This window comes from Bacillus rossius, assembly GCF_032445375.1.
Source record: "Bacillus rossius redtenbacheri isolate Brsri chromosome 4 unlocalized genomic scaffold, Brsri_v3 Brsri_v3_scf4_1, whole genome shotgun sequence".
Lineage (NCBI taxonomy): Eukaryota > Metazoa > Arthropoda > Insecta > Phasmatodea > Bacillidae > Bacillus > Bacillus rossius.
Genome location: NW_026962010.1, coordinates 9839258 through 9860168, shown reverse-complemented (window position 1 = coordinate 9860168; position 20911 = coordinate 9839258). Strand labels below are relative to the sequence as shown.

At 40.6% G+C, this 20911-nt stretch overlaps 1 protein-coding gene across 1 annotated transcript in view; it reads left to right on the top strand.

Annotated features, from left to right (window-relative positions):
* The first annotated feature begins 2360 nt into the window (after positions 1-2360).
* Positions 2361-20911, top strand: part of LOC134541495 (glutathione-specific gamma-glutamylcyclotransferase 1) — a 44524-nt gene continuing 25973 nt past the window's right edge. The window contains exons 1-2 of the mRNA XM_063384984.1: positions 2361-2725; positions 10405-10440. Coding sequence (XP_063241054.1) covers positions 2567-2725; positions 10405-10440 — 195 coding nt within the window. The 5' untranslated portion in view covers positions 2361-2566. The remainder of the gene's footprint in view (positions 2726-10404; positions 10441-20911) is intronic.

Here is a 20911-nt window from a genome sequence, read left to right as displayed (position 1 = left end):
AGTACATACGCTATAAAAGGAATCTAAAATTCAAATCTTCGATCTTTTAATACTAGGTAAACAGAGAAAAAACTCGACAGATTCTGATTTTAAAGTACACGGTACGGACGCATAAAAAAAAACAAGTTACGTTCGGGCATGACTAAAACCCTTTGACAAATATAAGTTTCCCTATTTTGTTGGCATCCATGGCGTAATTGGATGCAAGTTGGCTTTCAGTACGAAGGCTTCCTGGATTAAGTCCCGAATAAATAGGGACCTGAAAAATGCGCGGTTTCGATGACCTTCAAGATAGTCTACACAGTCCTCTGTACACTCGGGCAAAAACGCTTGTTCGTTGGCTGCTGACTTGTAAGTCGTCTCAACTGGTTTGCCCGAGATTCATCAATTCTTTGGTTGAGGGTTTCTCATTGGCCCAGAGTCGCCCAGACGAACAGTGAGCCAATAGCAAAAGCAGCTTAAAGGTATATGTATATGAATTTTAGACTATCGTGAAATGTATCTGCGAATTTTTCCCGTCTCTACGAATAAAACGAACAACATATGGTTGATTTTTTTTTTTTTTTTAATTACACCACGCAAACTAGAAATAGCCGAGAAAATGAAATCCTACAATACAAGTATTGGGATCACTCGCCTCTTGCCAAAGCGACATGGGTTAGATTCCAGGTGAGTTCTCACCTTAATATATTCTCACAAGCAGGAGACGTGTAGCACTTTCACGTGAGTGGGCGGGTTTTACGGCTTGCTCCTGTTTGCCCCCCCCCCCCCCCCCCCCTTCCCCTCCTTCATCACATCTCGTGACACCTCATCGCCCTTCACGAAGATGTTGGTTACGAAACATAAAGCCCTAATTCATTAATTTTACTCAACTGATTAAGTTTGTTGCTTCAGGCAAGGGCGTACGAAGGGGGTGGGGGGAAGGGAAATGGGACTATAACCCACCCCATTTTTTTCAACCCGAATCCATAATAAAACCTATCATTCCCACCGACAAAAGAAGATAATTTGAAAGCAAACAGTAGGCAAAGGTGTTTTACTCCCCCCCCCCCCCCTTTCTTTTCATTCAAAACCAAACAAGAACCGTAATGAAATGGGTGTAAAACTATCCAGATAATCGTTAATTTACTCGGAAACTGTATATTTTAACAGAAATGCTAAGTTTTTAGACTATCAACCTACATTTGGTGTATAATTATGGATGTAGTATATTTGCACAAGCAGTATAGTATGTGTTTTTTAATTCGTTTGTTTTTTATTCACACGAAAAATATTGCATAAATTTACTTGTCTGAATGTGTAAATTCATACTAATCTTTTACAGTGTACGCTTCTGGCCGCAGTCTCTGGAAATCAGCGCATACCTTCGTTAAGCAAGTAGCTAAATGGCGCGCAGAGTACAGAAGGACTTCAAACTATTATGTAGTCCAAACTACTTATATATATATATATATGTATATATATATATATATATATATATATATATATATATAAACACCCGGGGTTCTGCTCGAACAAATTACCTAACTTAAAAAAACACAAGCGTGAGGGGTTAACTGTCACAAGAAAGAACCTCTACACTCTGGTCTAAACAAGTCTAATTTCGCTTTCCACTTTTTTTTTTTAGAATAATTTTTAACGCTGATGTTGTTTTCACATACCTACGTTTTGTGTGCAGTAGTAAAACTTCTCATTGGTAGGACCAAGTGAACCTTAAAATATGTATTCCCGAAGTAAAATGCCAGAATCTCCACACAACATCCCCAAGAGACGCGTCACCGACGAGAAGACAGCACACCAGATCGGTGCCTTGCGCGTAGGGTCGAAGAGTCACGTGATGTGCCAGCCAGATTCATCCTTAGCGCCTCTAGTCCTCTAGAAAATGATTTCAAAGGAAATTTTTTTTATTCAATTTGCGCGCAGTTCCCGAACAGTCACGCTCTAACTGATTTAGAGTAACTTATAGTCACACGAGCTTCATCAACTCTATATATTTTGACTTTTGAGAGTTCTAAAGTTAGTGTACTTATTAGCATAGTCTGTCTCGTACTTAGATTTCAGTACATAGTAAATGGCGAACAATGTTGTCAGACTGATATAATCTTTGATTGTAACAAGTTTTAATATGCAAGTTGTAAAAGTTCAAACCCCCTTGTTCCTGACGTAAATAAAATTCGTGTACCCGCCACTGTGCAAGAAGGATGACTTAACTCTGCCACAACGTTGACGAAGGCGTAAATAAACGAATGCGAATGCATCATCTCATTGCTGTAGTTTTTTTTCCCCTCTCCTTCGCCGTGGAGGCTTGGGCGCATCGCCAAACACGAGGCGGGCGTTGCGTCAGCCGCCCAGGAGCCGCGCCTGCGCATGCGCGGGACTCGCGACCTTCCCCTCTCCCCCCTCCCCCAGCGGGCGAGGCGCGCGCGAGAAGTCGTCGGAACAGCTGTGGCGGCGGGCGCCGCACTTCGCGGAAGTGTCTTTGTCCCTGCGATGGGCGGGCACCCTGGGGACTCGCGCCGCGGGAAGAGCTAGCCTCCCACCAGCAAGCAGCACCGGCGCGGCGACCATGCAGCCGGCGGGCGACCGCGCGGTGTGGGTGTTCGGCTACGGCTCGCTCTGCTGGCACCCGGGCTTCGAGTACGACGAGATGCTGACGGGCTTCGTGCGAGGCTTCTGCCGCAAGTTCTGGCAGGGCAACACCACGCACCGCGGCACCGAGGACAAGGTGAGGACTCTGGGGACTCTGCCCCTTCCTCCTCATCCTCCAATCCCTTCCTCCTCATCCTCCAATCCCTTCATCCTCCAATCCATTCCTCCTCATCCTCCAATCCCTTCCTCCTCGTCCTCCAATCCCTTCCTCCTCATCATCCGAGCCCTTCCCCTTGCACGCACTCGCATTAGCTGCAGACGCCGCGAAACACCTGAGTTTCGCGGTGAATTTGACCGCCGATGTTTTGTTCCATAATTAGGGGCCGGAAAAATTCGCGTTTTCATTTCGTGTCATGCTAAAATTCAAATAATTATGCCTCAGTGCTGCTTCTGCCATTGGTCCACTGTTAATATGGAGGGTCTGAGGGCCAATTAGAGACCCCTCACTCATTGAAGTGTCGAATCACAGGCCACCCAATCGAGACGACTCACAAGTTTGCAGCCAATGAACAGTTGGCATTTGCCCGAGTGTGTAGAGGATATTGGAGTCTATCCTGGAGGTCATTGAACCCGCGAATTTTTCCGGTCTCTACTAATAATACGCAGACAGGAATATTCGCTATATCAATGACCTGTAGGATATAAGACATGATCCTCTATGCTATCGAGCAAATTACATATGTTCTTTGGCTACTGACTCGTGTCACCTGTCAACTGGTTATGCTCGTGATTCGATACTTCTTTTGTTTGCGGTTTTTTTTTTCATTGGCCCAGAGTCATTCAAAAAGGCAGACGTATTTGGATTCTAGCCTATCGCGAAATGAATCCGCGAATTTTTCATGTCTCTAATACGGCACGTTCAACATTTTTTCTCAACCAACCATGACAATAAAAGTGGAAACTACAGTGTTTTCGCGGTTGACTGAAACTTTCATTTCCGTTGAACAAGGGACAATTTGACTGCTTGATCTACTTTAACGTACGGTGTCGGCGTTTGCAACATTTCCTTCTCCATTGGCCAAGATTGGCGAGCGCCTCTCCTTCAGGTAGTGACAAGGCCAATGAAAATGCTGGTTGCTGTTGTATTGGACCAACGTGATTCCCTTGAAAACACCTACACTCTGTTAAAAATTATTCCACCATACAGGCCCGTGGAGGGGGCAAGTAGAGAAAGGTAAAAAAAAAAAGGGGGGGGGAACTGAAAAGTCCCTGGAACCCAGCCACCAAGGTGGCCTGGTTGAGTTTCAAGATTTGTATAATTAATGAGTTCATCCTGGTAGTGGGTCGAAATTAAAAGTTTATCGCTAATAAATTAAGTTATGCAATACACGAGTTAGGTACCATTTCGAGTAACGGCCATGGTAATGTTTGGTAATAATTTTTTTTTTCAAACTGTGGGCTTTGAAAAGTTGTGTAATAATTTTTTTTGGGGGGGGGGGGGGGGGCTATAAGCCCCCGAGCCCCGAGTCTTCCCGATGGCCATGCTGCCAAAAGATGGAGACAGGTGTCGTGACCCGCGATATTTCCCGCGAAACGCCACTGTATTTCGTGAAAGATATTTTTATCAAAACTGAGTGTTTTTTCTGACTATTATGGTTAGTAGTTCAATGCTTAAAATGGCGTAGCTATTTCCAAGCGAATACTGGATGGATATAATTGCTACATTAAACGCGTTCCAACGAGCTCAAAAAGTGTGGAAAGGCACAGCCGCACGAATTTGCCAAAATTTCGAACACAGTGGGTCGAAGTCAGACGACAAACAGACAAATTTTCCCTCGAAGTACAAGTGTCTTTACCTATGCTCTAGAGCAGCCCGGCGAATCTCAGCAATTTTAAATGCTTGCTAAAGGTTTCTTGCAGTCAAATAGGCATAATAAAAGAAACTGCTTGTTTCAAAGCTTTCTGAATTTAAATGTGTGTAAGACTATGCTTAAAATGAATTTGGTACCGTTGTTGAACAAAATAACTGTCAAAATTTAAGTTATAAATTTTAAGATAAACTGAATTACACTATAGTTTCCAAAAGTAGTAATTTACATATTTTATCTTGCATTTTCAAACGCCCGGGCTCAAAATTATTTAATCGCATTTTGAATTTTCAAAGGCCGCCCTCAGTTTATATTTACGTTGGAAGATTTCGCCCTTTTCCCCTTTTGTCCCTCTCACTCCCCCATTCCACAAACTCATACCACCACCAACAATCAAAATAGGCGGGTTGTCCGCAACAAGGTGTACCCGGGCCAGCGGTTTCTTCCTTGTGATTGGCGGCCGTCTGCGAGAGAAGTCATTGACTTGTTTGACCGAGCCACTCAGAGCGCGTTTTTGCTTCCGCAATGAGTCATTGGTCATTTAGAGACCTGCAAAATTCGCGGTTTCGATGGCCTTCAGGATAGACTGCACATACCCCTGTACACTCGGGCAAATAACGCAAGTTCATTGGCTGCCGACTTGTAAGTCGTCTCAGCTGGTTTGTCTGTGATTCGATCCTTCTTTGGTTGAGGGTTTATAACTGGTTGAGATTCGTCCAGATGAACAGTAAGCCAATAGCAAAATTATCTAAGAGGTATATGTGTTTGAATTCTAGCCTATCACCGAATGAATCCGCGAATTTTGCAGGTCTCTACCAATGGGTTACTGTGATCGGTGTTGTAAAAATCTACACGTACCGTACCTGAAAGAATCTCACCCAATCACGAAACACAGACGATGCTACAGTGTTTTAACTTTCATTTCGTCTCGGAATCTTTTCGGCGAAATATGCATGCCACTCAATCTGTGTTTTGTGACGGTTCTGACGGTTATCTTGCTTGAATGATACTGTTAAGTTTTCTTTCGTGTTGGTTAAGGGAAAATCGGACTTTTTTTTTTGTGTAGTAGTCCCCGTCCCAGACAACGTAGCATAGACGAGGAGTGGCCGGCAGGGCTCCCTTCGGGGCCTCCCCTGGCAACTGGCCCTCGCTGGCCGCTCGCCCGACCCTGAGGCCCCGAGGTCGCGTGCCCCGCGGTGGGAAACACACAACTTAGAACACTCATAACTTAGAACTGTCATAACTTAGAACTGTGGTAACTTAGAACAGTCATAACTTAGAACTGTAGTAATTTAGAACAGTCATAACTTAGAACTGTCTTGACTTAGAAACACAACGCCGAACCATATAACATAGAACTATCATAACTTAGAAACACACCACTTAGAACAGTCATAAATTAGAAACCTCGAAAAAAATCCACTTAACTTAGAACTTTATATGTTAGAACGATCACAACTAGAAAAACACGTAACTTATAAACACACAATGTAGAATCACACAACTTAGAAACGTCGTAACTTAAAAGTTATAACTTATAACTGTCATAACTTAGAAACACGTAACTTAGAAACACACAACGCCTAACCACATAACTTAGAAATACACAACTTAGAATGAGCATTACTAAGAAGATTCTATCTTGTGTGTTTCTAAGTTATGTGTTTCTAAGATGTGTGTGTTTAAGTTGTGACAGCACCCCTCCCACGGTCAGTTAAGCCCCCGCCTACCCGGGCACACACGGCGCTCAGAGCTTCAGGAAAAACAACGTGATTTCAAAACTCCTCAAGATACCCGAGTGGGGTCTGCTTTCGAAAAGCAATTAAAGAGTTCGCTGAGGGTCGAGAAGTACTTTATATTTCGGATTAAGTATTTAAACCGTACTTTTAGAAGAGTTAAAAATGGCTAAAACGCCATGTTTTCAGATTAATTTTTCGGCGTAAAACAACCGGTACATATTCTTGAAAGCACTTAAGGGACTGGCATTACACCTTTACCTATCTTCATTTCTCCGCAATATAATGTTACGGTCACCGCTCAAATTAAACAGTTATCCTGTGACGACGAGAAGACTGCGCGCCAGTCCAGAGGAGACACCGCGCTAGAAGCACCAGCGAGCGTCGCGCTTATCATCCCGCCTCACTAACACACATACACCCCTAACGAGGCGGCCACTTAAGCTGGGTGCAGTAACAGTTAACAGTGGGTCGTGTACACAAGATTTCACCGCCAGCTTCTCCAACCTACTGGTTCACAACAACAACAACAACAACAACAACAACAACAACAACAACAACAAGGAACGGTCGTATGCGTGGAACACAGGTCGTGCGCATACAAGGGAAATTAATATACATATTTTATTTCTGTTACGGACTCATGGACGCATGGTAGTAGATTAGGCTGTCATTTTGGCGGGAACTAGAGAACTGTTTATAATTTATTGTGCTTTCACTAGCAAAAATTGTAAATTTAAAAAAATGTGTCGTAGTTGGAATGCCAAACTAAACATTTTATATAATAACCCCTTATTTATTCATATGTTTGAAAACCCGTGCTCTCAAAATACTGGCCTGATCTAACGGGATAATCATTTTGTTACTTACCAACACTACCAATAGATGTCTGATACATCGCGAAGTCTTACCGGGTAAAATTAACAGTAAGATTGTAATAAATTGTGAACCGACTTCGTACGTGGCCTGCTGTGCACTCGCTTATCTGCTATGCACTGCCTTAGGCAGGGTTTATGAACTACGCAGGAAACCCAAGAAGCAAAAAAAGTACAACAGTACAAGTTATATAAATTTAAGGTACAGAAAGGAACAAAATTTTTCTGTAAATAAATAGCTTATTAACGCATATTTTTTGTATGATAGGTAGGGACCGGAAAAATTCGCGGGTTCAATGACCTCTAGGGTGAACTCCACAGCTCTATGTATACTCGGTCAAAAATGTCACCCACTCATTGGCTGCTGTCGTGTGAGACGTCCCAACGCAGTAGTCTGTGATTCTTTACAGATTTGGTTGAGTGTTTCTCATTGGCCCAGAGTCCTGAAGATGAGTTGTGATCCAATGGCAGAAGCAGAAGCAGCATTGGTGTATAACTGTTTGAATTTTAGTATATCGCGGATTGAGTCCGCGATTTTTTCAGGTCTCTAATGATAGGTTTTCAATGAAAGGCAGACAGCATCGTTGTTTTTGCAGCAACGGCCAACGTTGTCCTTCGTGCGCTGGTCGTGTGTCCCACTCGGGGAATCGTTTTCACAGACTATAGAGCCAAACGCCGATCGTGCATCTTCGGTTTTTTTTTTGTTCATTGTAAATAAATATGGCGGTGTTGATAAAAGGATATACTGATGGTCAATTAGGTTAGGTTTAGCTACATTATAAATACTTTAAAACATTTTGGACTGTTGATTTTGTTAGGATAGCTACATAAAAGATACGGAAAAAAAAGCATGAATTTCGGGGAACTTCGGTCTTTGACTCTCTCTCGTCTGTGAAAAGAAGGTTTCCCGTCCCACTCGAGGACGGTGTCTACGATGGGGGGGGGGGGGGAGGAGGAGGAGGAGAGGGTTCGGAATGTCGCTGCCTCGAACCTAGGGGCGTCGCGGCGCTCATGTCTCGGTCCGGGGGCGGGTTGAACGGCCTTGGCAGCGGGCCGACTGGCGTCTGTTTACAACTGCTCCCGTGCGTCACCTGCATTAGTTGGCAGGGGGGAGGCGCGCGCCTGCGACTGGAGCAGCACTGGCTGGAGGGGGAGCTGAATTGTTGCCCCTTGGAAGGGCAGCCCTTCAGGATTTTTCTGACAGTGGTGTTTTTGAAAGGTTGTCTGAATTGTTGCCGCTTGGATGGGCAGCCCTTCAGGATTTTTCTGACAGTGGTTAGGTTAGGTTAGGTTAGGTTAGGTTAGGTCACTTTACAAACTAACCACTGTCAGAAAAATCCTGAAGGGCTGCCCTTCCAAGGGGCAACAATTCAGACAACCTTTCAAAAACACCACTGTCAGAAAAAATCCTGAAGGGCTGCCCTTCCAAGGGGCAGCATTTCAGTCGCCCCTGGCTGGACACATTATTCGAGAATGCCCTGACGAAAAAATTAGCAAATAGACAGCAGGACCGTTGGGACAGTGGGAGAAAATTAAAATGAAAAAAAAAGGATCCCCCACCCTTGGTGATGGAAACCGTATATTCATATTTGTTTGATAAGTTTTATGACTTAAGTTTCCGCCAAACATTTTCCGGGTTCCAAAATGTCTTGGATGTTTGACGGAATCAGTTATTCAGATTCAAAAATCAGAATCGTACCCTAGAAAAAACGGAAATGGTGGACGTTTCTGTCTCAAAGTAACTTTAAAACGGGGAAGGATACACGGGAGAACAAAAGAGGTTAAGAAAGTAAAATAATATTCATATTCATGTACACAGTGTGGCGGGTGCTCGTGAGCGAGGGTACAGTAGAACCTGCAGCGACTATACTCATGTTCAATGGCTGCTCCGTGCTTGTACTTCACTACATACTGATATGCCCCTAACATCAGAGCCCAGCGCTGAATCCTTGCTGCTGCCGTGACTGGCACCCCTCGTTTTCCACCAAACAACGCTGATAACGCCTGATGGTCCGTTACCAACACAAACTGGCGCGCATGAAGATACACCTGGAACTTCACCGCAAACACTAAGGGCCTCCTCTCTCTCCTTCCACCTGACTTTATCCCGCTTCTGCTTTTGACCAATGGCGGCTTCAGGATGGCTTTTCGGGAGGGGCTATCGCACAAAGAAAGGTGGTAGTTGCAAAAAATGAAAGTGGTCAGATATTGGCCTTGGAATATTATTTGCAAATTACAGGTTTTAAAATACAGAACCTTAGTAGCTCCATGCAACTTTTGATGAGATAAAAGTTTAACATATGAAATTAAATATTTAAGTAGACATAAATATACTCTAATCAATAAAATCGATCGCCCCCACCGCCCCGCTTCTGGAGCCGCGCTTGCTTTTGACAAGGTTTTAGAGGTGAATGCAATCGGCCGCTGCTCTTCTGACTGCATAACTGCTGACACAGGTCCGTAGCTTGAAGCAGGGTCTACGTGTCTGGAATATGTCTGACACTCACAGGAGCCGGCTGCTACCCGAGGGACAGACCTGTCGTTCCGGCCAGCCTGGATAATGCGTGAGGTGATGAGAGATGGGGTATGGGGTATGGGGCAGCGACGGAATTAATTAGTGGGGGAAAAGGAATTCTCCGAAAGAAAACAAAAAAATCTCTTATTTATAGAAACAGTATGCCATTAATAAGACGAACCTAGGTTATCTCTTATTTTTACTAGAATATTCTTTCTAAAGATTCTTAACGTCTAATGTAAGCTACCATCAAAATTCGTGTTATCATGTGGTGCACTCTAGATTGTAAGTATTTGTACACTGAATGACCCGTGTTATTGGTAAACAACTCCAACTTATTTGAGATGCCTTGAATGCTAAGAAGTAAATGACAAACATGAATATCATATTACCGAATCACGGCGACCAGAAAGAGGAAGTGGAATGTTAACAGCAGTCCAATGAACACCTGATATAGACTTGATTTTGAGAATTTTGCATGAGTTTACTCGCTGTTCGTTGGTTTCTAGAAAGTCAATACGTAAACAGCGTAGTTACACTGCGGTGTTCCTGAGGCATATATAAGAAAGAAGAAAGTAGGACATCACGAAACAGATAACATGTTTCACCAAAGGTCTCGACTGATTACTCTCTAAGGCCATTTTTGCCGGACAGAAAAACGTGTCATTTTTTTTTTATAAAATATAGTTATATTACATAAACTGTTCTCATTCTAACATTGTACTGAATAATGCATGTTTATTGAAAGCCTTGGGAGAGTTAGGTATTCGTGGCTTTTCCTTGGAGTACTAGTTTTAATGTTTATTTTGTTTTGCTTTCAGCCAGGACGGGTAGCGACACTGGTGGAAGAAAAGGGGGTAAGTAGTCCTGTTTTACACCGTTTAGTTTAACACCTGTGTTTAACCGTTTAGTGTAAACATTGATATTGTCACACTGTCAAACATTTGTTTCCAACTTACGGAGTTTGTGGTTTGTGCGGTAAGAGATTTTTTAATATTTATTTTTAGGATGGGCTCTCCTATGAGTCAGCCACAGGTTAGTGGAAATGTGTCGTCTCAGCCTCTCATTGTATCTCTTCCCTAAACACCTCCGGTTCGCAATGAAATGGCGTATCAATTTCCGATTAGGAGGTCCGTGTTGGTGGTGATCTAGCCATCACGGAAGTACATGTATTCAAATACGCCATCTTTGTTCGCAGAGCAGTTTGTAGAATCAACTAGAATTATATTATCAACAACTAACTCGGGCACACAAAAATCAATCTAAAATATTGACCAAAACAAAAATAAAATTTTAAAATGCCCATCTCTTGTGATTGAAAAAAAATATATATATTTAAAAATCTCTTGCGGCACAGCCTACAGGCGTCAGTAGATTTAGAAGAACCTACTTATTCTGGAAATATTTTGGAATCTTCTATAAACTTCTGGAACATTTTAATAACTTTATGTACATAAAATATTTATGTTCTTCAATGTTACAAAATGATCGATTAAATATTGGCTCATTTTCCATGCAGCGAAAATATTACGAATATTTGTAACTCAATGTATCCAGCATTTAATAGTTTAGAACGCAACACTAAATAGCTTAGATCGAATTTCATATTATATGCCATCTAAAGAATTTTTTTTTTTTTTACTTTCAAACACTATTTTTCATCCCTTGCACTAATAACGTGGTCGTATAAATTTTGCTTTGCACCAAGGTTGAATAATATTAAGTTAGTTTGAAAAAATATCAAACGAATTTGATACTAAGAAAGTTTTGCATTTTTTAAATTTCAACCCATGTGTTTATGTTAATAATTCGTTTCATCAAAAATTATTTAGCCAAAGTTTTAGATTAAGTTTATGATTCATACAATAAATTATAACGGATTATATAGAAATGTATATCTATTTTAAAATGAGTAATGATTATTTTTTTTTACTTTCAATCCTTGTTATTTCCACCCCTTCCAGTAATGGTTAAGTAAACAAAAATTTTATTTTCACAATACTTTTAGTACATATTTAGACACTTAAACAAAAATAAGACTGTATTCGATAGTGTACCGGGCCGGGTAGAGATTTTTTTTATTTTTAATATTCTGATTCCAACCCTAGGCGTTTTCAACTTCTTTAAATAATGGTTTGTATCATCAAAAATTGTTTCAGACAAACGTTTTAGATAAAAATTATAATATTAAAAATAATGTGAACGTTGTGCATATTAAGGGACTTATCATTTTTTTTTGTCTTTCAGCCCCTGTTATTTTCCACCCCTTGCAGTAATGGTTGGTCATATAAAATATAATTTTGAACTAAAGTATTAGATATTATTTTTAGGGTTTACAATCAAAAAGGAATGGGTTTAATAGTGCCAAAGGTACGGATTTTATGAATTTTTAAATTTCTACCCCCGTTTTTTTAAACCACTTGCAGCAATGGTTTGTCTTAAGAAAAAATTGTTTTAGACAAAAGTTTTAGATAAAGATTATAAGATTTACAAACAATTTGAACGGATTTGGTCGTGTACCTACTAAGGGAGATATGATTTTTTTAAATTCCACCCCTTATTTTTTTAACCCCTTATAGCAATGGTTCGTGCAATCAAAATTTGTTTCAGACAAAAGTTTTAGATAAAAAGTATAGGATTTACAAACAAAATTCGTACGAATCTGATAGTGTTCCTTCGAAGGGAGTTGGAATTTATTTTTGTCCTCTAACCCTTGTTTTTTCAACCCCTTGCAGTTATGGTTGGACGGATCAAAAACGTTTTAAGACAGAAAAATTTGGTACTACTCCTGCGAGTTATAATACAATCAAACGTATGTGATATTTTCCATATTATGGAAGTTACATCGATGTTTCTGTTTTTCAATAAACCTCCCCCATTTCTACCCCTATCGTCGGATATTACCCATTAACGAACTCGACTGAGATTTTCCACTGATATATTTTATGAATCAGATTGGAAGTGATTTGTGAAAAATTGCGACAGTTATTGTGTCCTCAAAATTTATATATATACATATATATATAAACTTTTGAGTTTGACGATGGTTTTGGGGTCTATGGACCATGATACGAAAAACTACATATAAATTTTCCGAAAGTCGAACCATGGTAACGGCTACAATAGGTAGAATTTCTTTGAAAACTACCTAAAATTGAATACAGAACAGGCTGATTTATTTAGACTTGGGTAGTTGGACTGAGATATATAATATCTAATAAAAACAATTTATGGAAAAAAGGAGGGGAGGGCTGGCTGAAAAAGGAAACGAGAAAACAAAATGGGAGGAGAACAAATTAATTCTTGAATAACGACGGGCGAAAGAAAAGCTATTTTAAAATGGATGTCAGTCTTTGTTTGTGTTTTGACTCCCACCTTAAGCATTGCAGTATACAATGCTAATAATTGTACACAAAACAAATAAATAATAAAGAGCATACGTGGGCACGGTAACTTTCGCAGCGTTGTTTTAGTGGTAAGTTTTTTTATACTCTACTAGATTTAAAAAAAAATATTTCCGTAATAAATTTAACTTTTACTGGTTTACGTGATGAAATTCGTTCCGCCTTAATGCTGCGATAAAGGCGGAAGTGAGGAAAGTTTGAAAGATTATTGACTCAGTGTTTGTGTTTGCTGACACCGCGTGATGTCTTTCCGCTCTGAATGGACTTCGCTCCGAGTGACATATCGAACAAGTTTTTATCAGTTCTTCAGGGCGAGCTGCAGTGCTTGCTTCTACAATCCTCCACATTCCCTGAGACATCACTGCTGTGCCGTTCGCTTATTGACGTTCACACGCTGCTCTTGGAAGCTCGGTTTGGTTCGTGGGAGAACTACAGTCTGTCCATAGAAGAATGTCCCAGGTGTTAATTTGAATAGTTTCAAGGTTTTCTCTGTGTCTATGCAGGTTTTACCTGGGTCACATTAGTTAGCTTTTAAGCTAGACTTTCAATGGGGCGTCAGCCATGGTGCCAATCGCAGACATGGCTGGCCATTAAACCCCAATTAGCACATGATGAACGCGCCCTTGTTCTGCATCGCTAATACCCCGCATGGTAGAGCTTTGGCCTGAGACACACTTAGGTCCTCCCCTAACCTGGACCCTCCCCTTACACACTTAGAATAACTTAGGCTAGGAAAAAAATTCAGCGGTCGTCGTCGGGTGAATCTAGCGCGCGCGTGAACGAGCCGAAGATAAGGTCGCTCAAGGTCGACCTCGCAGCTCCCCATCAGCTGACTGACGTCTGCGGCTCTATCAGGGATCACGCAACCCGTCGTCTGGGTAAACAAGAGTGACTTGGCAACGCTGGCGTCTCCCCGTCTCTCAACTCCACTGAGTTCGTCTACTTTCAGTCTGTACTTCACAATTGAGTTCATTCTAGAACTTCCATCTGATGAAGTCTTCCCGCCTCTAAAACCTGCTAGGCGTCTGCATTTTAGTGTTTCGATTGGTGTCATTAGGTTCCTTTTACCCTCATACTATTTTTTTTTATAATTCGATTTTTTTGAAGATACAATGGTCGTTATTATTCATTAATAAATATTCAGCAATTACTTTTAGATTGTATTAATTTTTCTTTTTAAAAACTGAAAAGTTTAATTTTTGACTGCTGAATCTATCAAAGGGGTGATATTCTTGTTATGTTTACCATTGACTGTTATGCTATTCTATTAATTACTGATAGTTGCAGGGCCTCACTCTTTATGTATAGTAATTTTTGTAATCCTTAATTTTTTTGTGAAATACTAAATTAAATTTTCCTGGTAGTCATTAAATATGGTAATCCTGTTGTCAAATATAGCTATAAATGTGACGTTTGTATTAAGGGGCCCACCTGTTAATGAGGCGGGATGATAAGTGCGACGCTCCTGGTGCTTTTAATGCGGTATCGCCTCTAAGAGCAAGGCTTTGAACTGACGAGCAGTGTTCTCGTCGTGCATAGAACAACTAAGTATGATAGTTGAGCTGTAAACGTTACGTTATAAATTTGCAATGAAAGTCCTTTTAGTGCTTTCAAAAATCTGCACTGGGCGTTTCATGTCTAAAACGTATTCTGAAAACACGTGTTTTTAGCTCTTTCCACTCTTTTATAAATACAGTTTAGAAACGAAATACGGAAACAGAACTACTCATACGCCCTCAGCGCATTCTTAAGTGATTTGCGTAAACAGTTCCTACTCTGATATCACGAGCAGTTTTAAAATCACGTGGTTTCTTCTGCAGTTCTGCACACCATTAATGTGTCCAAGTAAGGCGGGCTCCTGAGATGGTTGGGATTATTGGCGACCAGAAGCGAACTCTGTGTTTTAAATAGTTGTGAGTAGCCGGAAACTGCCCCAGGGTGTGCCAGAAGTTTGACAACAGATCGACCGAAGCACGATCGATCACTAAGGACCGAAAAAATTCGCTGGTTCAATGACCTGTAGGATGAACTCCCTAGTTATACGTACAATTGGTCAAATGTAACCCATTCATTGGCTGCTGTCTTGTAAGGTGTCCCAACGTAGCAGCCTGTGATTCGATACAGCGTTGGTTGAGTGTTTCTCACTGGCCCAGAGTCATCCAGGTGAGTTGTGAGCCAATAGCAGAGGCAGCACTGAGGTATAACTATTTGTATTTTAGCCTATCGCGAAATTAATTCGCGAATTTTTCCGGTCTCTAACGATCACCGACCTCGCGGAAAACTTTGCCAGTACAAGGTCACCCTGGACTTCTGTTGAGGAGCGATTACACGAGAAGAGTGACCGCGATAGCATTACTTGCCCTAGCTGCCACCCCTTTCACGCTACCCCTGTAATCGCCCCTTCAAAAGCTGGATTCGCAATGATCCGTCGTGCCAGTCAAATTCCGTCCATCCGACAGTCACGTGTCCTCAAGCCAATCAGAAGCCCCGGAAAATTCCATCCGTTCGTCCGTCAAAAGCTTCCCAAGCTTTACCTTTCGATAGAGACCGGAAAAATTCGCGGATTCTTTTCACGATATGCTAGAATCCAAACAACTGTACCATTATATTGCTTATGTGATTGGCTTACAGTTTATCTGAAGGACTTTGACCCAATGGAAAACCTTCAACCACATAGTATCGAATCGCAAGCGTCCCAGTCGACAGGTGTCACGAGTCAATAGCCAATGAGCAGGTGGCATTTGCCTGAGTATGTAGAGGGTTGTGGAGTCTATCCTAGAGGTCATCGAAAGCGCGAATTTTTCCGGTCTCTACCTTTCGATGGACGGAACGGATATGACCTCCAAATTTTGCAAAGTATTGCCACCAACGTTTACTGTATTAGAAGGTTTTGATGTTTTTTTTATTGTTAAGTTGTTTCCATCTCCTGTCTTTAATTTGCGTTGAACATGATTTAAATTTTGCCATTTGAAATAAAATTGACCTAAACTCGTAGAATTTATTTCAACGTACGGTTATCTTATATATATATATATATATCGTAGTGGAACAAATAGAGTTTAATTATTTAACTTAAATATGCTAGCTAACATGGTTGTCGAACTGACTAATCTACATTCACAAGGTAAATTTTTTTTTCAAATTAGAAAAAAAAGAGCGAGTCTTTTAGTGCTCACCAATAGTGTGAAAACATCTAACCTCTGTAACGAGAAAATTCATGTGTTCTCAAGTTTCAAAGACATTTATAATACAAAACTCGTACACTAAATTAAGAATTTTTTGAAATAATGCCGAATGTAATAAATATACGAAAATTGTTTTTTTTTTGTTCCAACTAGATTTCCTGAAGCAAATCACACGTAGTTTCTGCGCCCGCCGCTATAATCCTTGCCGACTATCGAATCATTCTATTTGCCGAGCAAAAGTTAAACTATACAATGAAATGGCTCCGATAAAATCGAAAAATACTTGAAAAAATACCAAACCCCGGCCTTGGACTTGATTTTCGATTAGGAATTTTTTTTTTAAATATCGCCCGTCTTGTTAAAAATTCATTAAACTGTTGAGACTAAAACGTTTCCATTTTGTATTTTAAACTTTGGTTCGTGTCATCCGCCACAGATGGCAGCGCCGTGGGTACACGTTTCCGTTCCATGCGACTTCCGTTAATTAACCAAATTACTCCTAACAAATTCCGTTTGCCCAGAACTAAGATGTTGACACATCAAAACTTGGTGACGTACGTGCAGAGTGTTATGAATCGGTCGGCCAGTTGATGGACAGATGGATGGCGAACGGACAGGTGAACGGATGCGATATTATCTTTGAAAGATTTGTGCAATGGGAGTGCATGACTCAGTCGCACCTGTTTTCGTACCATGTGCGTCTCTGCCTGAGGACGGGAGCAGACAACAGTTCCCGAAACGTCGCTTGTTTCTGTTTAGGAAAACTGTTGTGTTTGTTTCCTCTTTTCGTTTTGTTGTGTTTTTGTCTCGTTTCAACTGATGTACTGAATTTTTTTTGGGGTTCAATATTTTTGTGCTGTCATCATTTGTGGGGGTTTTTTCGTTCTCTTAGTCCATTTTTCTTTGTTTTTCTTTTTTTGTTGACCATATTCCTGTTATGGAATATTATGTGGTGTTTATATCCTGTTGACAACAGCAATGTTTTGCTTAATTTGTGTTTTTTGTCTTTTGGGTATTTTTTAGTTTTTTTCTACAAACATACATGTGCTTAGCAATGGCGTATGTCCAAAAGCTTACATCAAGTGAACGGATGCGATGGATCATTGAAAGTTCGCCTTAGTTATCAAAAGCTGTTTAACACTATGCGATTTCTATTACCATCATCTTGAAGGATATATATGGCACAGTCTTACAGTTACCGATTTAATAATTCTGCTTTGTCATTTCGTAGCAGATAAGCTGAGTAGATTACGGCGTTCATTTAGCAGCAGTTCGCAACGAGTTTATTACTGTTTACTCAACACAGATAAATTTGCAGTTTTTTTTTCTCTCCTGAGTATGTTTACCCACATCATGGTCTGGCACAAATCTGCGAGTTCATTGACTTTGGTCTGGACTCCATATTTGTGTGCATATTCGAACTCCTGCGGGCTCCGGGTGTATATTTTCCCACATGGTTTCGAAATACGGACTCTCTTCGTGACTAACTTTGGTCACTTTTACGATCAGTCGTCCAGCGCAAAATAATTCCGGTAACACCTTACAGTATTTGGCAGGGATTTTATGCGTAATATAACTGCCTTTATTTGTTTATTTATTTGTTTTGACACGAACAAAATGCATCACTGGGCTTGTTTGCAATTTGTCGTGTTTTTACTAATAGTAACAGAGTACCTACCGTGCACTGATACAAAAATAAATCTATATACTCATATATATCAAATTGTATGTTGGTATGTATGTATGACGTTGATAAATTCCGGCACCGTTTGACCGATCGCCATTAAAAGTTGGCACATCGAAGTGTTTTTTCATGGAAAAGGTTTTTATGCTATCCATTTTTTTCTAACTCGCTGCTAGATGGCGCTGCAGCGAATCAACTTCTAAACCGTTCAACCGATATCCGTGGGTAGACAGAAAATCATAGCTCTGACATACAAAACAGGAATTGTGTGTCATTTATCTATGTACACCACACTGTCATATAACACTAGTAGTTGGAAATAGGGGGTTCAAGAACAGGCGGAGGATCGAGGATCCGGCGGCCATCTTGGATGACGTCATCTAATCCGTATGCTAATCCATGCTAATCCGTATGCTAATCTATGCTAATCTACGCTAATCCATGCCAATCTATGCTAATCCATGCCAATCTATGCTAATCCATGCCAATCTATGCCAATCAGTATGCCAATCTATGCCAATTCGTATGCCAATCTATGCCAATTCGTATGCCAATCTATGCCAATTCGTATGCCAATCTATGCTAATCCATATGTTAATCCATGCTAATCCATATGCTAATCCATGCTAATCCATCCGCCATTTTATATTTCTAGAAATTTCCACCAACTTCGAATCGTGACGTCACCGTTGCACTTTTCGTCACGGCCGCCATATTGGATTAGAATTTTTTTTTCGAACTTTTGAAATTCGATGTAATCATCAGCCGCCATCTTGTTTCGTCTGCTGGTGGCCGCCATCTTGTTTTCGTCTGCTGGTGGCCGCCATCTTGTTTTCGTCTGCTGGAGGCAGCCATCTTGTGACGTCATATAGTTCTGTTGGTCGCCACCAGATAGCAGCAGGGATTATTTTATTTTAACTAAAATATTTTCAGTGCCGAGGCTGGGATTCGATCCATGGGACGTGAAAACGTCCAGGATGTCGTGGTTACGAGGCGGACACCTTGACCACTAGACCACGAGACCAATTGGGATATGGTGGAATAAATAATCTATATATGCTACGTACTGATGGCAAGTTTATGATAAATGGGGGAGGAGGGTGTTTTTGCCTTCCTTAATGCATACCTAAGGCCCCACATTTTAAATTAAAATTATTATACAGCCGCCATCTTTAATTCCAGCACAGACTACCAGATGGCGCTAAATTCAAATATTAGTTAGGGAGTCGGCAGGCAGGTGTCGCATGCCGCCATCTTGGTTCTCAAGTTGGCTGGTAGATGTCGCTAGTATCGCGCGCCAAATTCAAAAATTAGTTGCCAGAGACGCCGCCATCTTGGTTCTCAAGTTGGCTGGTAGATGTCGCTAGTATCGCGCGCCAAATTCAAAAATTAGTTGCCAGAGGCGCCGCCATCTTGGTTCTCAAGTTGGCTGGTAGATGGCGCCACCGTCGCCATATTTTAGTTAATATAATCGATACCAGATGACGCCACCATCGCCATCTTTAGTTCCTAGTGTTGCTACCAGAGTGTGCCACCGTCGCCATCTTTAATTCTTAAAGTTACCGCCGGAGCGCGCCACCATCGCCATCTTTAATTCATAAAGTCGCTACCGGATGGCACCACTGTCGGCCATCTTTAATTCAAGGTATTGTCGCCGGATGGTGCCAAGTTTGAATTTAAAAACCTACAAGTGTTATGCAATGTGTAACCAGTCGAGATAAGTTTGGAACCTGTAGCCATATTATTATTATTATTTATTAATGTATGTTTATTAAATATGATAGAGTATTTATAAAATATTGGTGTTGTGTAGAGTCTCTCTCTCTTCTTCTCGTAGTGGCGGAAGACATCTCGAAGGTAGTGTTAGAATTTATGTATTAAAGCAATCACTCTAGCTGAGGAGACTAATAACTTATAGTTACAATTCAATAATAGCGGCAATTAAATGTTTTGAAATTAAAGCAAACAACGTAAATGTTAAACACATATTTATTTAAATCTTATTACAAACAGCAAGGGTTAAGAACAATCGATGATTTAAAAGAAGTAAATAACGAGTAATAAAATCACATAATATTCACACACTACACATCATAGTGACAAAGGCAACATTAACTCGAGACCCAATTATACATAGTAGTATGGGTGGTCGAATAGCCAGAATTTAAGTAGCTGAACATTACAATGAGCGCAATGGAATTTGCCATACAGTTTTATACATTTATCCAGGCGGTTTCCATAAGTCTTTAAAAGTTTGGACTACCACTTTAGTGGAGCGATGCTGTGAGACCCCAGAACTCGCTCGAAATATCCTGCACAACACATTCCAAAAACATGACGTAGCCTATGGTTGACGGCACAAACACCCTGAGTGGCTCTGCGTGTTTCCTCCTGCCCGAACACGCGCTGCTGTGAAAGCCTCTTCCCGAGCACAGACGTCACTCCCGCAGCAGACAAAACAGGCGTATGCTACAGGAGCTAGAACAATTGAATAACCAAATATATTTAGACTACCCAACTACATAAATGACATGAGACAATCCCTGTGCGATAATCATACTTTAAATGTTGTAATGTATGGAAATAAATACTCTCCACTCATTTTTCAAAAATCAATACTTAATTCGACATTCATATTCAAAATCAACACTGAATTAAACACTCATTCTCCATCTGCACCCGATACAGAACTAAGTTACAAAAATTAAGATACACCTCTTAATATCAACTGTTTAAATTTTATTAAATCATAAAATACAATTTATAAATATTCTTCATCCAACTAAACATTATTTTATTCTATATAACATCTACATCTTAGAGCATTAAGTATACTGTACATGTTTCTTTGATAACAGACAAATCTTTAATTTAATGATTGCATTTAATTTTTACAGTTAAATAATATTTTGAAAATTAAATGTTGACAAATTAATAACATGTCCAGCGGCCATATTGAAATTTTGTACTGTGATATAAATTTGAGGACAACGATCCTGAAGAAGCTAGTTGAATCATAGATCTCATCCAGTACCCGTGTACTGTGGTCAAAATG